The 22,135-nt window shown below is 40.3% G+C and overlaps 1 protein-coding gene and 1 pseudogene across 1 annotated transcript in view; both read left to right on the top strand.

The window, feature by feature from the left end:
- Anxa4 (annexin A4) overlaps positions 1-18,861 on the top strand; it is a 145,123-nt gene extending 126,262 nt beyond the window's left edge. Inside the window, exons 12-13 of the mRNA XM_045153117.1 lie at positions 3,440-3,562; positions 17,064-18,861. Of these exons, the coding sequence (XP_045009052.1) occupies positions 3,440-3,562; positions 17,064-17,123 (183 nt within the window). The 3' untranslated portion in view covers positions 17,124-18,861. The remainder of the gene's footprint in view (positions 1-3,439; positions 3,563-17,063) is intronic.
- Positions 18,862-21,543: 2,682 nt separating this feature from the next.
- Positions 21,544-21,921, top strand: LOC101612314 (annotated as a pseudogene).
- Positions 21,922-22,135: the final 214 nt, after the last annotated feature.

Raw genomic sequence — 22,135 nt, 5'->3', positions numbered from 1 at the left:
AAGAAAAATATCAGTGAGCCCAGTCACAATGAGAGGGTGGACTTCTCCCCCTGTCTCCACCTTGGTCAGTCCAAGGGAGCCACCTGGCAGTCTCCCAGGAGGTGGACTGCCTGCCAACTCCCAGTAGGGGAGGGCCAGGCACAAACTGCCAGGAGGGGGGCCATCTATTTAAATTACCACATTTTGTCCTTGGCTCCCAATAGATTTATAACCATTACACATTATATATAAATTGTACTCAGTTTAATTTTAAAGGTCCCCAAAGTCTTGACCAATTTAAGATATTAAGATCTGTAAAATTAAACAAGTTGAACACTTTTAACATATAAAGGCACAGAGTAAACATTTTTAGTCTCAGTGCCTGTAATTTTAACTTGCTTGAGGTTTTTTAGCTTAAAATCTTAAATCTCTGCCGGGCGTGGTGGTGCACCCCTTTAATCCCAGTACTCGGGAGGCAGAGGTAGGAGGATTACCATAGTTTTAGGCCACCCTCAGGCTCCATAGGGAATGACAGGTCAGCCTGGGCTAGAGTGAAACCCTACCTCGAAAAACCAAACCAAACCAAAAAAATCTTAAATCTCTCAGTCCAATATCTCTAGCTAAGCACATCAGTCCATTACAACTTTAACTTTGATTAAACTCTCTGGGCTTTTGCAACAGGATGCAGCCAGCCCTAATGTCAGTAGCACAGTTCCAACAAAGGCCCCTGCAGTCTTTCCTTTCCCTTAGAAAGCTCATAAGCCAAGCCTTGAAGTTTAATGCTGTCTGTATTTAGCATTCTCAGACTCTCATCAGAATAGTCCATAAAATTTGGCTTACCACGCCAGAGGACACCTTCAGGTGCAAGCACCAAGTCCATGCCTATTCCTCCAAACAAATATTCCATAAGATTAACATCCACATGGTCAGGTTCATTTTAGTCCACTTATCAGACAGCTTTAGGTTTGCTGAGATAACCTCCAGACCAGGTACAGTTATTGAGAAAGGGATATTTATTGAAGCTTACAGATCCAGGGGAAGTTTCATAATGGCAGAAAAAGCTGGCCTGCCTTCACAGGCCCAAGCAGAGAGAGAGAGAAGCACAAGCCTTCAGAAATACAAAAGCTGCAGATGTAGATTGCTAGGCCCCATTTAGAAATATAAAAGCCGCCGGCGAACTGAAAGTGAAAGGAAAGAGAAAGGGAAAGAAGAGATGTTCACAAACAAGTACAGGTTATAGAAGCAAAGTTTAACGCATTAAATATGAAGACTGCCTCATAACTTATGAGGGTACGCTCACCTGCACATGTACACTGATTACCTCCTCAACGAATGCCTCTCATGGGCCACTAGTCTGCCGGGTTACCAGAGCCCCACGTTAGGTGCCAAATGGCGGGATCCTCCCCAGCGGGTATGTAGTGCTGAAGCAGAAATGCTTTTATTAGGAATAACTTAAGGTAAATTTTGTTGCTGAGTTGAGGCAGGCTGGCCTATAGTCAGTTCAGTTGCCTCCTCCTTTTAGATACCTGACAAATTGTAAGTCACCACTTCAGAGAGAATTCTGTTGTTTTCAGTAATCCTCTATGTAAGTTGAAGTTTCCTAAAACATAAACTCAGTAATTATATTTATGATATCATGTAACAAAGTATGGCATTGTTTGTGTAAAACTTAAGCTCACCATAGGCTTTAGTTAAATGTGACCTTTGTTTTTTTTCTTGCCACTTCTTGGTGCCAGCACTGCAGTGGCTGGGCAGGGCTTGCATACACCTTTGCATCAGCCCCACCCAGCTCCTGGGCACTCACCCAGAGTCTGGTCTGGTACATGTGGGAGTAATGGTGGAGGCGACTGCTGGCCTGCAGGCCCAAGTCCTCTGGTTATCCAAAGGGGAAAGAAGGGACTATTGGGAACAGAGGGGGCCTCCAGGACTACCAGGAGGCCACTGGAGAAGGAGGAGGCCTGCAGGAGAGCCACTGGGAAAAGAGAGGGGCCGCAGGGAGTTGCTGGGAGAGGAGGCAGAGATATGGCCCCTGCACAGGCTGAGGCACCATTGTCTGGGGACGTGCGAGCCCACTGCCTGACTCTGACTCAAGCCACTTTGGAGCACTTGCGAAGCTGGATTGCAGGTTGGCTGCTTAAAGGGAGTGAGGGGAAATTTGCTTCCTGAACTTTTCATTTCCTAGCCAGATAAGCTATACGAGTCCATGTGTCTGGGCCACATGGATGCCCAGACATAATCCAGGGGGCAACCTGGAGGACTTCCCAAAAGAAGCTGGCCTCCCTCTGGGAGAATTTAATTCCCTTAGCTTTCAGAAAAGCCTGTAATTGGTGGGAGACAATATTAAAGGAGGAAAAAGAGAAAAATAGCTTCCGTCTGTTGGAGGAAAGAGAAATAGAGGGTTTTTTGCTAACACCCAGTGGGCAGAGGATGACTGACCTTCAGTCAATACCAAAGAGTGGCCTCAGCAAAGAGACATCAGTTTCTAGTTCATCGTGTCTGGTCCCATGCAACGGCATAAACAGAAAATAAAGGAGGAAAAAGAGAAACCTACCAGCCCTCAAAAACATGGAGGCAAGGCCACATGGGCTGATGTCTCCCACTCCCTCAGGGAGAACACTCACCTACCCTGTCCATCTCATAGGTCCCTGTTCAGGCACCAGCTGTGCGTTCCTGGGTCCTCACTCCAGGGGCCGGCCACAGTTTCCCTGAAGGTGCCCAGGCAGCAGGGGTGGGTGAGCACACAAAGTAAAAGACTTTCAGGAGTAGTTTTGGTGTAAACAGCTCTCTCCCATATGCTACTTTTTGCATCTGAAGAATCAAACCCAGGCTGATAGACTTTGCAAACAAATACCTTTAATTACTGAGTTATCTTCCTAGAATTTGGGGGAATTTGAAAAGAATAAGAATAGACATGGTGGTACATGCCTGTAATACTAATACTTGGGAAGTGAGGCAGAAGGACAAGAGTTCAAGGCTATCCTGGGCTACATGAAACTCTGTCTCAAAAGCAAAGCAAACAAGAACATATAATGAAGTTGGAGCCAAACATAATTGTACACATCTATAGTCCTAGTACTTGGGAGGTTGAGACAGCAGGTTTGAAATTTTGAGGCCAGCTTGGACTATATAGCAAAATCCTGTATTAAAAAAAAAAAAAGTTGACATATTTAAGCAAGACCTTCAAAGAAGCTTTTCACTGGATGGGTGTAAGGGTGTAGGTGAGGTAGGCAGTCTAGACAGCACAGAGTGTCTCTAGATAGAAAGAGCAACATCCTTGGGTAAAAATAGAGTGCTGGAAAAGTGGGCTGTGTAGAACCTTGACTCCTGTGATAAGAAGTGAGGATGTCCTCTGCCTTCTGAAGTCATACAGGAAGGGACAACATGAAAGTCATCCACATCCTTACCATGTTGGATGAGGAATAGCTGGCCTCTCTGACATGGGATCTTATCTCTTCCTTAGGGCTTAGGCACTGATGACAGCACCCTCATCAGAGTGATGGTTTCCCGAGCAGAGATCGACATGCTGGACATACGGGCAAACTTCAAGAGACTCTACGGAAAGTCTCTGTACTCCTTCATCAAGGTGAGTCCTGGCAGTCTTGCTTCACCTGGGCTGTCCAAGACTGGCTCCCTCTTGGATTCCAGCCAGGTATCTTCATGCTGTGTGTCAGTAAGGTGTGGTGCCTAAAGCAATAGGGTCTTACCTTTTACCTTCAGTGGGTAATTGGGTGCTTTGACAGAAGCTTGTCTTGTTTTAGGGACTTCATAGATCTCCAAATTAACAGCTCAGTGTGGGTAGCACCTATTTCTGGTACTGTAAGTTACAGGTCAGCCAAAACTTTTTAGGATTAGGGTTCATCCCACCATCTCCAGGGTACATGTTTTCAGATCATCCCCCTGTACTCCTCTTGGGAGTTATATCTTTTAGTCTACCTTCAAGGAGAAAGTTTTCTATTGTACCAGTTCATTTGGGGTTTACTTTTGTGTTGATTTACTCCCACCCTCTCTTCCTTTCCTTCCAAACTCTTTCAACCCTATTGTCTGGGTCTCACGTTGCCCATGTAGTATGCCAGCACTCAAGCTGATCCAGGATAGGAACCTCAGATGAGTGAGAATACTAGTTGTTTATTTTTCTGTGATTGTATGTGTTCACTGAATTATATCTGTTCTAAATCCATCCAACTTCCTACAAATTTCACTGTAATATACACAATGTAAATTCCATTGTGTATATTACTACAACTTCATTATCCATTTGTCCAATGATGAGCACTTGGGTTGATTCCAGTTCTTAGCTATTATGAATTGAGCAGCCATAAATAAGGTTGAGCAAATAACTCTGTAGTTAAGTGTGGAGCATTTAGGGTAAATGCCCAGTAAGGGAATAACAAGGTCTGTTTGTGGTTCTAATTCATCTTTTTCAGGCATCTCCATATTAATTTCCATAGTGGTTGTACAAGTTTCCATTCACACCAAAAGTGGATGAGGGTTTCCCTTTCCCCACATCCTCACCAACATTTGTTATTGTTTGATTCTTAATGATTGCCATCCTTACTGGAGTAAGGTGGAATCTCACAATTGCTTTAATGTGTATTACCCTGATGGTTAGGGATATTGAACCTCTTCTATTTTTTTAAATTTTTTTAAAATTTATTTATTTGAGAGCAATAGAGAGAGAGAGAGAGAGAGAGAGAGAGAGGCAGAAAGAAAGAGAGAGAGAGAGAGAGAGAGAGAGAGAGAGAGAGAATGGGCATGCCAGGGCATCCAGCCACTGTAAACGAACTCCAAACATGTGCGCCCCCTTGTGCATCTGGCTAACGTGGGTTCTGGGGAATTGAGCCTTGAACCGGGGTCCTTAGGCTTCACAGGCAAGCGCTTAACCACTGAGCCATCTCTCCAGCCCATTGAACCTCTTCTTAATTGTGTGTTTGCCATTTGTATTTCTTCCTCTGAGAACTTCCTATTCAGTTCTGTGCCCCATTTTTTCAATGGGTTGTTTGATTGTTTATTGTTTAGTGTTTTTTTTTTGAGTTCTTGGTAGGTTCTAGATATTAGGCCTCTGTCGATGGTATAGCTGATGAAAATTTTTTCCCATTCTCTGAGCAGTCTCCTGACTCTGCTTATGGTATGTTTGTCTGTACAAAAGCTGTTTGTCGTTATGAGACCCCATTGGTTGAGAGATTGTTTAATTTCCTGGGCTACTGAGGTATTGTTCAGGAAGTCCTTCCCCACTCCTGTATCATGGAGAGTTCCTCCTATTTGTTCTTCCAGAAGTTGAAGAGTTTAGGTCTTATATTGAGGTCTTTAATCCATTTGGATTTGATTTTTGTGCATGGTGAGATGACTGGGTCTAGTTTCATTTTTCTGTATGTGGTTACTAATTTGTTCAGCACCATTTGTTGAACATGCTATTTTTTTCTCAAGTCATGTTATTGGCACCTTAGTCAAAGATCAAGTAGCTGCAGCTATTGACCTAAGGTCCAGGTCTTCAGTTCTGTTCCATTCATCTATGTGTATGTTTTTATGCCAATACCATGATGTTTTTGTTTCTATGACTTTGTAATATAGCTTTAGATCAGGTATGTTGATACTGTCAGAGGTTTTTATTTTGCTAAGGATAGCTGAGGCCTGCTCCATTCCATATGAATTTTGAAGATTTTTTTTTCTCTCTGTGAAGAATGATGGTGGGTTTTTATTGGTATTGCATTAAATCTGTGTATTTCTTTTGGTACAATTGCCATTTTCACAATACTAGTTCTACCTATCCAGGAGCATGGGAAGTCTTTCCATCTCCTCAAGTCCCACTCATTTTCTTTCTTGAGTATTTTTATGTTTTCATTATATAGGTCTTTTGCATCCTTGGTTAGTATTATTCCAAGGTACTTAATTTTTTATTGCTAGTGAAAATGGGACAGTCTCACTGATTTCTTTCTCTGTATATTTGTCCTTTGCATATAGAAAGCCTACTGATATTTTGTATGTTGATTTTGTATCCTACCACTTTGCTGAAGGAATTAATCACCTTACACATTTTGAGATGGAGACTTTCAGATCACTTATATATAGGATAATGTCATCTGAAAATAGGGCTAATTTGATTTCTCTCTTTCCAATTTGTATCCCTTTTATTTGTTCTTTTTATTGCTTAAGCTAGGACTTCTAGTACTATGTTGAACAGCAGTGATAAGAGTGGGCACCCCTGTCTTGTTTCTGATCTCAATGGGAATTCCTTGAGTCTTTTTCCATTAAGTATGATTTGGGTTTTATATACATAGCTTTTATTGTATTGAGATATAAACTGTCCATGCCTATTCTCTCCAGTGTTTGATCATGAAGTGATACTGTATTTTATCAAAGGCCTTCTCTGCATCTATTAAAATGATCATGTGGTTTTTGTGATTAAGTTTATTTATGTGGTATATTATGTTGAGCCATCCCTGTGTCCCTGGGATGAGTCCTATTTGATCAAGGTGGATAATGCTTTTGATGTGTTGTTGAATTCAGTTTTCAGGATTTTATTCATGATCTTTGCATCTAAGTTCATTAGGGATATAGGCCTACAGTTTTCTTTTCTTGTTGTATCTCTGTTGGTATTAGGGTGATGTTACCTTCATAAAAAGTTGGGAAGGATTACAATTATATGAAACAGTTTAAGAAAAATTGGTTTCAGTTCTTCAATGAAGGTTTGATAGAATTCCCCCCAAAAGCCATTCAATCCTAGACTTTTCTTTTTAGGGAGATTTTTGATTACCTTTTCAATCTTATAAATGTGGTAGATTAGTTTAGGAGATATATCTGCTCTGAGTTTAGTTTTGTAGGTGGTATGTATCTAGTAATTCATCCATTTCTTTTCAGATTATCCAATTTTTGGAGCAAAGGTTTTGTAAGTGAGTCCTAATGATGGCCAAGGGTTTATCAATCTTGTTTATTTTTTCAAAGAACCAGCAGCTCATTTTATCAATTTTCTTACTTGTTTTCTTACTATCCAATTCATTAATTTCTTCTCTTTTCTTGATTATTTCTTTCCATTTGGTGCTCATAGGATTGGATTCTTCCAATGCCTTTAGGTGGATGATTGATTTGCAGTCTCTCCATCTTTATTATGAAGGCACTTAGTGTTATGAATTTTCCCCTTAGGATTGCCTTCATTGTGTCTCATAAGTTTTGGTAAGTTGTGTTTTCACTATTATTCAATTCTAGAAATTTTACAATTTCTTTTTTTATTTCCTCCACAACCCGTTCATTGTTTAAAAGTGTGTTGTTCAGTCTCCAGGGGCTGGTGGAATTCCTGGTGTGTCTCTTGCTGATAATTTCTAGCTTTAAAACATTGTATAATTGGATAATACAAGAAGTTACATCAGTTTTTCTGAATTTATGGAGGTATGTTTTATGGCCAAATATGTGATTTATTTTGAAGAAGAGCCCATGGGCTGTGGAGAACAATGTGTATTCTGTAGAATTGGAGTGGAATATTTTGTAGATGTCCATTAGATCTTACTGATCTATGATGATGTTGAGCTCTATTATTTCCCTGTTGATTTTCTGCTTGGATGATCTTTCATTGATGATAGTGGAGTACTGAAGTCCCCAACTATGATGGTGTTGGTGTGTATTTCTGTTTTGTTGTTAGGTAGGTTTTGATTTATAAACTGTGGTGCACCTGTGTATTTTATCAGATATTAATGTAGCAACACCTGCATGTTTCATATTTCCATTTGCTTAGAATATCATTTTTCATCCTTTCACCATGAAGAGGTGTCTGTCTTTAGTGGTGAGATGGGTTTCTTTTTTAAAAAAATTATTTTATTTTTTATTTATTTATTAGAGACAGAAAGAGGGAGAGAGAGATAGAGAAAGTGAGAATGGGCATGCCAGGGCCTCTAGCCACTGCAAATGAACTCCAGATGCATGAGCCACCATGTGCATCTGGCTTACGTGGGACCTGGAGAATCAAACCGGGTTCTTAGGCTTCACAGGCATAGGCCTTAACCATTAAGCCTTCTCTCCAGCCCAAAATGGGTTTCTGGAAAACAGCAGATGGAAGGGTCCATTTTGTTGATCTACCCTGTTAACTTGTGTCTCTTGATGGGCAAGTTAAGACCATTTATAGTTACAATTATAACTTTGAGATTCGATTTAATCCCTGCCATGTAGGGGTGCTTTATGGGGTTTTATACTTTCTTGGGTTTTGTACTTTTTTGAACTGCTCTAGTTTTGTTTATTGTGATCTTCTTCTTATAGGCTCTTGAGATTGGTTGTTTGACTCTTCTGTGTGGAGTATTCTCTGAAATATTTTCTATAGGTTTGGCTTTGTGTTCATGTAATCATAGAGCTGACTTTTTTCATGGAAAGTTTTCCTTTCACCATCTACTATGAGGGATATTTTCACTGGGTACAGTAGTTTGGGTCAGAAGCCATAGATTTTTTTAAGTTTTGAAGTACTCCATTCCAGGCCCTAATGGATTTCAGGGTTTCCATTGGGAAGTTTGATGTAATTATCTTTATATTTCTTGAGTCGTTTCTCTCTTGCTGCTTTTAGCACTTTCTCTTTGCTTTCATTATTGAGAGTTTTAACTATTATGTGCTTTGGAGAGGTTCTTCTTTGATCCTGTCTGGTGTTCTGTGTGCTTCTTATATTTGGATGGGCCTGTATTTTGCAAGATTGGGAAATTTTTCTTCAATAATTTTGTTGAACATGTGCTCTATGCCTCTGGCCTGCATTTCTTCACCTTTTGGTATACCCATGATCCAGATGTTTGGCCATTTTAGGGTACCCCATAGTTCCTTTGTATTCTGTTTCTATGATTGTTTAAACTTAGCAAAGTTTTTGGACTCCTGATCAATTTCTTCTGTCTTGTCTTCCAGCTCAGAGATTCTGTCCTCCACACGAGTGACTCTGTTAGTGAAGGGTTCTAAAGAGGTTTTTAAAAGTTCCCTTTGAGCTGGGCATGGTGGCACATGCCTTTAATCCCAGCACTTGGGAGGCAAAGGTAGGAGGATTGCCGTGAGTTCAAGGCCACCCTGAGACTGCATAGTGAATTCCAGGTTAGCCTCGACTAGAGAGAGACACTACCTTGAAAAACCAAAAATAAATAAATAAATAAAAGTTCCCTTTTTTGGTTTTATTATTTTTTTATTATGTCCATCTGTTTTCTAAAGTACCATCTCAGTTTGAGGTCTGATTTTCTTGATGCTTCCTGGAATTCTTGCCTTCATTAAGCTAATCAGCTGGTTATTGAGATCCTCTTTTTTTTTTTTACTCATCTTCAGTTCATTTATATCACTTTTGAGGGTTTTCTGGTTTCCTTCACTAGTGACAAAAGCTGTGTGCTCTAAGAGATGATTCTGCTCAATTTTATTTATGTGGCTAGTGGGTTTGGGATCATTTGCTTCTATTTCAGTAATTCTCTTAATTAGGGTCACATAGGTTGTTGGTATTTTTTTTTTCAAAATTTTTTTTTCAAATTTTTTACTTTGGCTCAGGCTGACCTGGAATTAACTATGTAGTCTCAGGGTGGCCTCGAATTTACAGCAATCCTCCTACCTCTACCTCCCGAGTGCTGGGATTAAAGGCGTGCACCAGCACAGCTGGCAGGTTGTTGTGTTTTTATTTTAGGATTCAATTTCTGTTGTTTTCTCTATTTTCACTGGAAGCTTCCATTGTAGGACTTGGAATCTTTGGTGGCAATCTCTAAGTCATCTGACTTTGTTGGTTTTTTGTTTGTTTTTGCATTATTGTCTACTCATCTTGGGGTAAAAGTCTTATTTTATTGAGGAGGAAGCAAGTATTTGTCCTTGTACAAACTTCATTGAGCGTTCTGTTTTAAATGTGAAGTGGATTGGAATATGATGGGGTTATAACTGCAAATGTGCAGATTGTGGAGATTGCAAGTCTATCAAAGGTACCCAAGGAACTGGGAGGTGGGGAACTGGGAGCTCAGACCTACTCACTCCATTTTTGTGCACTCATTAGCATAGGGGAGTCAGGGGTTGGGGAACCAGGAGCCAGGGATATGGGCAGCTAGGAACAAGAGGTCAGTTCCCACAGTGTCCCATACACCCTCTGACTCAGGGGAACAGGGGGACCCAAGGGCTGGTCAATCAGGAAGCCAGAGCAAAATGCCTACTTATGCAGCACATATGCAGGGTCCAGCCCTCCCCAAGTCAGAGGCAGAGATACCAGGACCAAGGAACTGGGAGGTGGGGAATGAATAGGGAGCTCTGACCTAGTTACTCTGTACATGTACTTTAAAGAGCACAGTTTCTTGCTGAAGAGATGGATTAGCATTTAAGGTGCTTGTCTACAAAGCCTAAGGACCCAAGTTCAATTTCCCAGAATCTGTGTAAGCCAGATGCACATGGTGATGCCTGCATATGGAGTTGGTTTGTTGTAGCTAGAGGACCTAGTGTACTCTCCCTCCTTCTCTCTCTGCCTCTTTCTAAGAAATAAAAAGAAAATATTTGTCTTGTTTTTAAAGGTTTTTGTAAGAAATAAAAATAATTTTTTTGTTTTTAAAAAGTTTTTTCTTGACAGTTTCCATAATTATAATAACCCATGATAATTCCTTCCCCTCGCTTTTTTTCCCTTTCAAAAATCCACTCTCCATCATATCTCCTTCCTCTCTCAATTAGTCTCTCTTTTATTTTGATGTCAACATCTTTTCTTCCTATTTTGAAGGTTTTGTGCAAGCGGTATCAGGCATTACAAGGTCATGGATATTGAGGCCAATTTATGCCTGAACAATTGCATTGTAAGCAGTCCTACCTTTCCTTTGGCTCTTACAATCTTTCCACCACCTCTTATACAATGGATCCTGAGCCCTAGAAGGTGTGATAGAGATGTTTCAGTGCTGAATACTCTTCTGTCACTTCTTCTCAGCACTATGGTGCCTTTTGGGTCATTTCAGTAGTCACCATGATCTGGAAAGAGAAGCTCCTCTAACCAAAAGTGAAAGTAGCATTAATATATGCAGATGGATGTTAAGAAAAGTACTTATAGGGAACTTTGATGAGAATCATATATAATACGTTTAGCCATACAACATCAGACATTAGACTCCTAGGGCTCATGACCTCCCCTGCCATAGGCTTTTGTTTAGATTTTCAGTACCAGACATGTATCCCCTCCTGGAGTGGGCCTCCAGTCCAATTAGAAAGCATTTGTTTTCCTCCCATAACAGACATGCCACTATTGCATCTGTTCAGTCATTTAGCCTGGCTGGCCAAACTTAAGGCTTATTTGCAAGGAGAGAGGGAATGAGCATACCAGGGTCTCTAGCCACTAAAAACATACTTCAGTACATATGCTTTGTACATCTGGCTTTATGTGAGTACTGGGAGGATTAAACCCAGGATGCTCAGCTATCTCTCCAGCCCCCAATTTCTTTTTTTGAGACAGGATATCTTGTTGAACCTAGAACTACTGAATGATTCAGCTAGGATAGCTAGCCAGTAAGTCATAGCATAGGAGTTCTCCTTTCTCTGCCTTCTCAGCAAAGAGAATATAGGCTCATGCCATCACGCCCATCTTTTTTTTTTTTTTTTTTTTTTTTTTGGTTTATCGAGGTAGGGTCTCACTCTAGCTCAGGCTGACCTGGAATTCACTATGTAGTCTCAGGGTGGCCTTGAACTCAGGGCAGTCCTCCTACCTCTGCCTCCCGGGTGCTAGGATTAAAGGCGTGTGCCACCATGCCTGGCCCATCTTTTTAAGTAGATCTAAATGTAGATCCTCATTCTTGTGGTGAGCATTTTATCCATTGGATCATCATTCCAGCTCTGTCTTGTCTCTTTTTACATGTGCATTTATTAGCAAGTATAACTGTAACTGGTTTGAGAAAATGAATGGTTAAGTTTTATTATTATTTATTTGAAAGAGAAAGAGAAAAAAAAAAAAACAATGAGAATAGGCACACCAGGGCCTCCTGCCACTGCAAACAAATTCCAGACACAAGTGCCACTTTGTACAACTGGCTTGACATGAGTATTGGGAAATTGAACCTGGGCTGGTAGGCCATCTCTCCAGCCCTGAATTGTTAAATCTTTTACTCAACAAATATTAAGTTGTTGAGTTGTGTGAACCAGGTAATAAATATATCATTGTTAAACACTAAATTCTCCAGGAGTGGTCATACAGACCTATCATCCTAGTCTCAGGAAACTGAGACAGGAATATTATAAATTAAAGGCCAGCCTGGGTTTCATAATAATATCCTGTTCCCCACAAAAAGTTATATAATCTTGCAACTTATATTAAAATAAAGGTACTCAATATTTAAAACTCATTAGTGTTTTTTTAAATTCAGTTAGACTGGCTAACCAGTAAGCCCCTACTCTCTGCTCCCCACAGGACTAGGGTTACAGGTGTGCATGTTCACACACAGCTTTTTATGTGGGTATTGAGAAAATCAAATTCAGGGCAAATCAGGCCTTCTCAGGCCCTCATGCTTGCACAGCAAGAGCTCTTACTTGCTGAGCCATCCCCGTAGCCCAGAATCTATTTCCTTTTTAACATTATTTTTGTTAAAATTAAAAAAACTGAAATCCCTTCCTACCACCCTCGTTTTCCCTCCTCTCCCCATTTCTTTTCACTCAACCCCCTCTATTCCTACTATTCCCTCTTCTGTATAATACTTGCTCTCCCACTGTCTCTGTCCTCTTTCATCATTCACAGCAATCTGTTGGTCAGCCCAGTATTATGCAGATCTTGTGCACATAATGATAACTACTGTGAGGTCCTAAGTACACTTTGTATCTGAATGATAAGATCCCAAACACTCTTCCCCATCCTTTCATTCTTATATTTTTTCCACCACCTCTTCCACTGTCTTGAGGCACTGAAGTGTGTGATAAGCTCAACCGTCACTCTGCACTTTGATGTGTTTTTGAGTCTCCCACCATTTGAAAAGAAACTCTCTCTGATCAAAGGTTAGAGCAGCACTAGTATATAGGCATAAACATATTTAAGTATTTAAGGGCAATTTAGTGGGTATAATATATCCACGTAGCCAAACAACAGTAGTAACTTCCTGCTGAGGTTTGTGACCCTCCGAGAGTTAGGCATGAATTCCTTCCTATAGAGCAGGCCTCAAATCCAATTAAAGAGCAGTTGGTTACACCCATAACAGACAGGCCACTCTTACACTAGCGGATGCATCTTGCCTTAGGTAGCCGGTTATGTAGCTTGCAGGGTCCACTGCTGGTTAAGACTGTCAATGACTTTTCTCCCTTAGCGGGCTGCATGGCACTTTCCAGCACTATGACCACTTGTCAGTAGGGAGGAGGCTTCCAGCTCAATTCTGCTTTGATTTCTCACCGTCCCGCATTCAAAGTATGTGATGCCTTCAGAAACAAGGTCTTACCTTGGTAATAGCCTCTATAGTTTTGAGGATCTCAGGGACCTTCCTGACCAGATACTCGATGAGAGGTATCCCAATCCTGGCACTGAAACTTTTCGGTTACAACTTATGGCTTCTGGGCATTGCATTTATACCTCCACAGGGTTACAGTTGCCTAAACCTTCAAAGAGCACAATTTCAATGTCTACCTAATAATGATAAAAGAAGCAGTTGAAGCCAGAATCCTATGCAAGGTCAGTTGATGTCTGCTGGAAATGTGGGAAAACATGTCATTTAACCCGAATAACTGTTCCTTACCTGGTACCAAACATCCAGAAGTCTGAAGATGGAATAGGTAGAAAGTTATTTACACCCCTAAGAACCCTTACTACTTATTGGGCTTTGACTTGTCAAGGAGTTTTCTAAACATTACACAGACCAGTTTCTCAAGAAGTCTGGGCTGTCCACATAGCAAACTTCACAATAGAATTGGACCTGTGAATTAAATGTCCTGAAAAATAGCAACATTGAAAGAAACAAGAATGTAGGGCATAGTGGTACAAACCTGTAACCCTAGTATCTGGAGGCAGGGTGACCATAAGCTTAAGGAAGACCTGGGTTACACAGAGAGGGCCTGTCTCAAAATACTAATAAAAAATGAAGAAACAAGTCAGACGTGGTAGCATGACTAAATCCCAGGATTAAATTGGGAGGCAGAGGTAGGAGTATCCCTATGAGTTCAAGGCTAGCTTAAGACTACAGAGTTAGTGCTAGGTCAGCCTGGGCTAGAGTGACACTCTACTTTGAAAAATAATATAAAGAAACAAAAGAAGCAGAATAGGAGCATGTAATTTATTTTTTAAAATGACAAAATACAAAATCTAAGTTCTAAGCCAGGCATGGTAGCATAATGCCTTTAATTCTAGCACTTAGGAGGCACAGGTAGGATCACTGTGAATTTGAGGCCAGCCTGAGACTACATAGTAAATTCCAGGTCTGCCTGAGATAGAGCAAGACCCTACCTTGAAAAACAAAACGAAACAAAATCTTAAATCCTAATAATAAATGTTCAGATTACATAAAAATACAAAATCTAACTTAATGTTGTTTAGAAATAACAAGTAAAATACAGTGACATGTGAAAACTTCTTTTAAAACTTTTGATTTTATTATTTGAAAGAGAGAGAAAGAGGCAGATAGAGAGTGAATGGGTGTGCCAGGGCCTTCAGCTGCTGCAAACAAATTCCAGATACATGTGCCACCTTGTGCATCTGGCTTATGTGGTCCTGGGGAATCGAACCTGGGTCCTTTGGCTTTGCAGGCAAGCACCTTACTCACTAAACCATCTCTCCAGCCCTGAAAACGTTTTTTTAAGGCCATGGGGGGGGGACTTTTGGGAAATATAGAAAATGAAGTAGGTCACTCTATTAGTATGTGATATTAGTATTATTATTATTCAATCCTAAGGACAAAAAAATCCATTATATTAGACCATAAAAATTTCCATGTTTGGCAGGAGCAGTTCAGGTGCTTCCCCACAAAGCCTAACTGTCTGAGTTTGATTCCCCCAGTACCCATGTAAAGTCGGATGCACAAAGTATTGCATGAATCTGGAGTTTGTTTGCAAAACCAAGACACCCAGGTGCTACCATTCATTCATTCATTTATTCATGTTTTCTTTCTTTCTCTCTGTCCCCTTGCAAATTAATAAATAGTACTTTAAAAATATTTTTATTTATTTGAGAGAAGGAGACAAAGAGGTAGATAGAGAGAATGGGTGTGTCAGAGCAAACACCTTAACCACTGAGCCATCTTTCTCCAGCTCAAACTTTCAATGTAATTGTAGGATCTTCCTAAAAGGCCATTTTGCAACTCATATCAAAAGGCTTAAACTGTATGATCTAGGGCAAGAGAGATGGCTTAGTTAAGGCATTTGCCTGCAAAGCCAGAAGACCCAGGTTCAATTCCCCAGTACCCATAAAGCCAGATACCCAAGGGGGTGCATGCATCTGGGGTTTGTTTGCAGTGGCTAGAGAAGCCCTGGTATACCCATTCTCTCTGTCTCTCTCTCTCTCTCTCTCTCTCTCTGTCATCTGTGCCTCTCCCTTTCTCTCTATCTCTCACACACATAAATAAATTAAAATAAATAAAATGTTAAAGACCATAGCCTTTAATTTCACTTCAAGAAAAGTTATTCAAAACAAATCAAGAAGAAAATGCTTAAAAATGTATCTATAATATGCTTGTTCGGCATTGTTTACTATAAAGGGAAACTAGAAACAGCATAAATATCCAACAGTGGGGAAGAGGGGGGGCATGGTCAAATAAGTTATTTTTACCTATATACTATAGAATACTCTGTAGCCATTAAATAATATTGTAGTTAAAAGAAGACAGAATACAGGGGTTAGGAGTATAGTGATAGAGCACTTGCCTAGCATGTGTGAAACCCTAGATTCAATACATAGCTACACAAACACACACAGAGAGAGAGAGAGAGAGAGAGAGAGAGAGAGAGAGAGAGAGAGAGAGAGAGAGAGAGAGGGAGGGAGGGAGAGAGAGAGGGAGAGAGAAAACGAGCACAAAAACAGGGCATAGAAGAATACTACAGTCTCATCACACAGACATCTATATGTACAGAAAAAACCAGTATTTTACACACTCAAAATATTGACAGAAGTAAACTGTAGATAGTGGAATTATATGTGGATGATTCTTATGTCCTTTTATATCTTTATTTTCTACACTGAATAAGTATTACTTTTGTTACTTTTTTTTTTTTTTTTTTGAATCAGGGTCTCACTGTAGCCCAGGCTGACCTCAACGCATGACAATCCTCCTACTTTAGCCTCTTCACTGCTGGGATTAAAAGTGTGAACAATCACACCAGGTTCAAGTATTACTTTTAAAATGCAAAATTAAAATGCTGAGAAAAATCTAACCAAACTTCAAAAAAGTTAACTTAGATGACTTTTTTTTTAATTTAATTTATTAGTTTTCTTTTCAGTAAATACAGGCAGTTTGGTACCATTGTTTAGGCTCATCTGTGATCTACCCCCTCCCATTGGACCCTCCTTGTTGATGAAAATGGGTAGTGCATTGTGGAGTTAGCCCCCAGTTATTGGTATGATAAATATCTCTGCAAATCATGACCCAACATGTGACTCTGACATTCTTTCCGGCCCCTCTTCCGCAAAATTTCCCTGAGCCATGTTGGGTTCATTTTTGGTCTGCTTCAGTGCTGAGGTGTTGGGGGCCTCTGAGGCTCTGGCTCTCTGATTTGGTAGGAGTTGATTTTTCTCTGCGTTGTTCTCCTTCCCCTTTGTGCTGGTATCCGGTTCACAGGAAAACATCACCCTTGCTTGCTTCGCCAGTTGTCCTTAGTTTCAGTTGGGCCCCTTTTGAGGTATGTTGGGGCAGCTCTCTCCATAGGATCTGCATCTATCTGGAAAAGAGAAGCAGATTCTCCAACGGAGAGTAAGTTAGCACCCGGAAAATTGAGATAACACTTACTTTTTTGATAGACAGTATGATAGGTGTAGGCCCTCTTATACCCCGTGATTGATGGTAGCTTGATATTGTAGAGTGGGCTTGTGTTAGGGTATGGTGCTGACTTGTTTCCCAGCTCCAGCTATGGGTCTAGTACCACTGAGTGGATCAGGTAGCCAAATCAAGAGCAATTGATGACTTTAAACTGTGTATGCCATCTACCAACTCAATCTGACCGTAACTTTGCTCTCGCCTCCCCAGGGTGACACATCCGGAGACTACAGGAAAGTCCTGCTCATTCTCTGTGGAGGAGATGATTGAAATGCACTCCCAGGAAAGGAGAATTCTAAACACTAATTTTTTTTTTTACTTCACCTGTCTTCAATGCTATAAGCTTTACCTCAGATACTAACTTCCAATTAAAATGTCTACAGTTGTCTCCTAGTATGATGACTGTATTATAATCAGATATAATTAGTCATTTTGCTGCTTTAAACCTATTATTGCTTACAAGTCCTAAATGGAGCTTTAAAATTAGAAATTTAAATGTTTTCCTTTTTCTTAAACAGATAATCTCATTTGTATCTTACAGAAATCAAGTATACTATATTTTCATGTTTTCAGTAAAAATCTTATAAGCAGCTGGGTGTGGTGGCACACGCCTTTAATCCCAGCACTTGGGAGGCAGAGGAAGGAGGATTGCCATGAGTTCAAGCCTGCCCTGAGACTACATAGTGAGAGTTTGAGGTCAGCCTGAGCTACAGTGAAGCTATACCTCAAAAAATCAAAAAAAAAGAAATTGTACATTTATAAGACTATTCTAGAATCACTTTCTTCTCTGATCCTACTTTTTTTTTTTTGTTGTTTTGTTTTGTTTTTCGAGGTAGGGTCTCACTCTGGTCCAGGCTGACCTGGAATTAACTCTGTCATCTCAGGGTGGCCTTGAACTCATGGCAATCCTTCTACCTCTGCCTCCCGAGTGCTGGGATTAAAGGCGTGTATCACCACGCCCGGCTTGATCCCACTTTTTTAGAATGGTTAATAATTTGAAATTGTGAGCATCAATTAGTAAGAATACCCATTCAGGGCTGGAGAGATGGCTCAGCAGTTAAGGTGTTTGCCTCCAAAGCTTAAAGACTTGGATGCATACCCCAATGCCCACATAAAGCCAGAGCCACTTGTGTATGGAGTTCATTTGCAGTGGCTAGAGGCCCTGGTGTGTCCATTCTTTCTATATGCCTCTTTCTGTCTCTCTTTCTCAAATAAATAAATACATAAATAAAATAGTTTTTAAAAAGAATACCCATTCAGTTTTGTATTTTACATAGTTATAGATCAAAACCATTCATGAAGGTCCTCTTTGGTTCTGTTAATGTTAGTTGATTATTCCTAAATTTGGTTTGGGAGACATCCTCTCACCCTGTACTCACATCACTTTATCCAGGTAAAGTGTACAAAAATCATGAACTCATCTAAACAAGTTTAATTTCAAATATGATTAAATAGATCATGTCTAGTTATCAATGTTGAATATTCCACAGTATTATGGTTGTCCTAAGCAAGTTTAAAAGTGAATGGAAAAAAGTAAGATTCAAATACAGACATTCTGGTAATAGTATAAACTTCTGGATTGTGTATGGCTTGAAACGTTTTCTGCTAAAAATAATTTTTAGAATATTTTTTATTTTGTTAATTTGTAGTAACTCACATTTGTATTATGACTTTTCAACCTCATAATAATTCTAAAAGGGTACTTGGATTGAATTAAGAAGTTTAGTTTGTAAGCAACATAGACAAATCATTTTAATATAAGTGGTGACTTTGGGGCTGAGGAAATAGCTCAGAGGTAAAAGGTGCTTGCTTGCAAAATCTGCTGTGGTTCAATTTCTAGTACATATGTAAAGCCAGATGAACAATGTGGTGCATATGACTACAGTTTGCAGCAGCAAGAGGCCCTAGTGCACCCAGACGTACACACGCATGTATGCTCACACATCACACACACACACCTCTCAAATAAATAAAATATTTTTAATAAAATTGGCAATTTTAAAGTAAAGAGTATTCTTTCTCTGATTGACTTTTCCACTTCATATATTCTTTTTTTTTTTTCTCAAGGTAAGGTCTCGGTCTAGCCCAGGCTGACCTGGAATTTACTATGTAGTCTCAGGATGGCCTCAAATTCATGGCATACCTCTGCCTCCGGAGTGCTGGAATTAAAGGTATGCGCCTCCATGCCCAGCTGGAAGGACCTATTTTGAAGGAATTGTGACACTTAGTTTTATGTTTGCCTGGTTATTTACATGTGCCAAACACTACTCAGTGATATTGAAGAAAGTGATAACTTATTCTCTGGAAATGTTACTCTGTTCTACTCTGATTATTTGTGTTAACTGTTACATGTCAGGCTAGTGGTATAGCTCAACAGTAGAGCTGTGCTTAGCATGTGCCAGACTAACCCCCGTAACCACAAAGAAAGCAAGTTATAGATGTATAAAGAAAATGTATGTGCGTACCTAGTTGTACTAGGAGTCAGTGCCTCCTTTGTTCTATAGCATGGATTGCATTTTGGTGAGTAAAATAATCACATTCTTTTCAGTTTAGGGTTGTTTGACTAGTGTGAGTTCAGTGTAGTCACTCCAATTAACTTTAACTAGAGGCAGTAAGGGCACCACCTCAACACCTTGGAATCCCACATCAACTTCATTAGGCCTTGGAAGTATTACGAGGTTTTTGCTTTTGGTTTTAGTAGAAGTTTTATGTTTAGATGACAAATGACTAACAACAATTTTACAACAAATTTCAGGGGCTGATACATAGGTCAGTGGTAGAGTGCTTTTCTAGCATACATGGGTCCCTGGATTGAGTTCAATCCCCAGCACTGAAAAAACACACATAATACCCACACACACAAAAGGAATTTAAAACACACTGTGTTTATTAAAGCTTCCAGAAGCTTTCTAGAATATGTGAGAAAGCCACCCTAGATTACATTAAACTAGTGTGGATTTGAGATCTAATTATGAAACAGCTTTATTTTTCTCTTGTGGCCATTTATATCTAGTCAGTAAACCTGGTTATCCTCTTGTCCTTAGATGCACATGAAGAGGATACTGTCACAGCTTTTCTTTTTTGCTCTCAGGTTTTAAGAAGTCCTACTGTGTGGTTCTTTGGTTCTTTGAGGTCCTAAAGGAGTGTCATTTTACTAATTAATAAAACCAGTCAAAATTCCAAATACTGTTTACAGTTGAAGCTTCTTCCTTCATTCAATTCCGGGCTGTTGCTCATGGGAAGGGGAGATGGTAGATTTCTCATTTCTCTTATTTTTCTGTTTAGGCTGTGCACTCGCACATGCGCGCGCACACACACACACACACACACACACACAGAGAGAGAGAGAGAGAGAGAGAGAGAGAGAGTTCTTGCCTATCACTGCTCAGACAGTGTTTAACTGTGGCAGATATTTATAGCTGATACTTGTGGATAATCTTGGGTTTTCCCTTGGTAGTCCCATCCCCAGGTAGCTACTCATCTGAGGTTTCTTTGCCAATGCAGATGTGCTTCTTTTATAGCCCCTAGGAATTTGGTGAGTCTTCTGGTTCTCCATTTTAAAGTCTATTTGCCCTTGTACCCAGACAAGATTTAAGATGAATTCTGCACATTTTATGTTGATTCTGTGCATTTGAGTGAATCACACTGCAGCCATCATTCTCTTCTATTTCTAACCCAAGCTCCCTCACTGAGGTGCTCTCAGTTGGAATTTCTCAGAGATGAATCAGACACCAGCCTTCTGGTGCCCCCATAGTACATATACTGCTAATGGCAGAGTAAATTGGAGCAATTTGACAAGAGTTGATAAAGTTGAAAATTTCCTGGAAAATCCATTTCTAGGCACCTTCTTGGTGAGTCTCTTACACACAATGTTCACTTATGATTTGTAAAGCACTAAAGTAGAATTAACTTTAAGTCCTTCAAATAAGAGAGTAAATAAATAATGGGTCAATCTTACAATAAGCAGTGAAAATTAACTAGAAACTATCAAAAGTGTCATTTTGGAAGAGGAGAAAGGTTACAAATGATAGGAATGGTCTGATTGCATTTAATTATATGTCCAAATGTGCAAAAGAAAATACATTGTGTGTGGGAATAATACAAGGACATGCAAGGGAATGATGATCTACTTCTTTCTAAAGATTGTGATCACCACCACTAAGGGGTAGACAGAAATGGAGGATGAGAAGGGGCTTATTTTTATCATTCTATTTTTAAATGAGTCATCCATTATGCCTCAAAAAAAGCTGAATGGGTAGGGAGCATGTGATTCAAGTATGATAATATTAGTCCATTTGAAATACCTGATTATGGGTTGGAGAGATGACTTAGTGGTTAAGGCACTTGCCTGTGAAGTGTAAGGACCCAGGTTCAATTCTCTAGTACCAACATAAACCAGATGCACAAGGTGACACTTGCATCCGGAGTTCCTTTGCAATGGCTAGAGGCCCTGGCTCGCCCATTCTTTCTCTCTCTAATAAATAAATAGATTTTAAATTTAAAAATACCTGATTATAAACATTTTACTTAAGCAGCAAAAGGTTTGGCATGGTGGCTGACACCTTAATTCACAGCTCACGGAAGGCTGAGGCAGGAGGAATCCCAGCCTATTTAAGGTCAGTCTGCATAGCCTCACAAAACAAAAACCAAGATTTAAAAAAAAATTTTTTTTCTGGCCCTGGCTTCCAAGATGATAAAAATGTAAAGGAACAAAGGTCTAGCCAAGAAAGACCGCGGGCACATGCAGCTTATTCGCTGCACTAAGTGCTCCCAAAGTGCGCCCAAGGACGAGGCCATTAAATTGGTCATTCAGAGCGTAGTAGAGGCCCCCTAGGACACTTCTAAAGCAAGTGTCTTCAACTCTTATGTTCTTCCGAAACTCTATGTGAAGCTGCTGTGTGAGTTACACAGTTCACAGCAAAGTGGTTAGGAATCGATCTGGAGAAACCTGGAAGGACCGAACCGCTCAACACGGCTTAGACCTGCTGGTGCTGCTTCACGGCAGCCACCAAAGCCCAGGTGCCAAGTTGGATTCTTAGGGACTGAAGATGAGCTGTCTTCTGAGTAAATAAGTGAACATTACACTTGGGGAAGGCACCTGAGATTTTACAATAGTTGTTCGGGGACCACCGCAAAAGATGCCCGAGGCCGAGGCACGTTAACTGAACCTGGGTGAACTAAGGCCAAACTTGGAAGACCGCCCCGGGGGCTGCGAGTGAGGAGCTGGGCGGGGGGAGGGCGGAGGAAACTGCAGCGCGCTCCTGCGCATGCGCACCGGCCCG

This window comes from Jaculus jaculus, chromosome 6, assembly GCF_020740685.1.
Source record: "Jaculus jaculus isolate mJacJac1 chromosome 6, mJacJac1.mat.Y.cur, whole genome shotgun sequence".
NCBI lineage: Eukaryota > Metazoa > Chordata > Mammalia > Rodentia > Dipodidae > Jaculus > Jaculus jaculus.
This window is presented reverse-complemented; position numbering and strand designations above follow the sequence as displayed.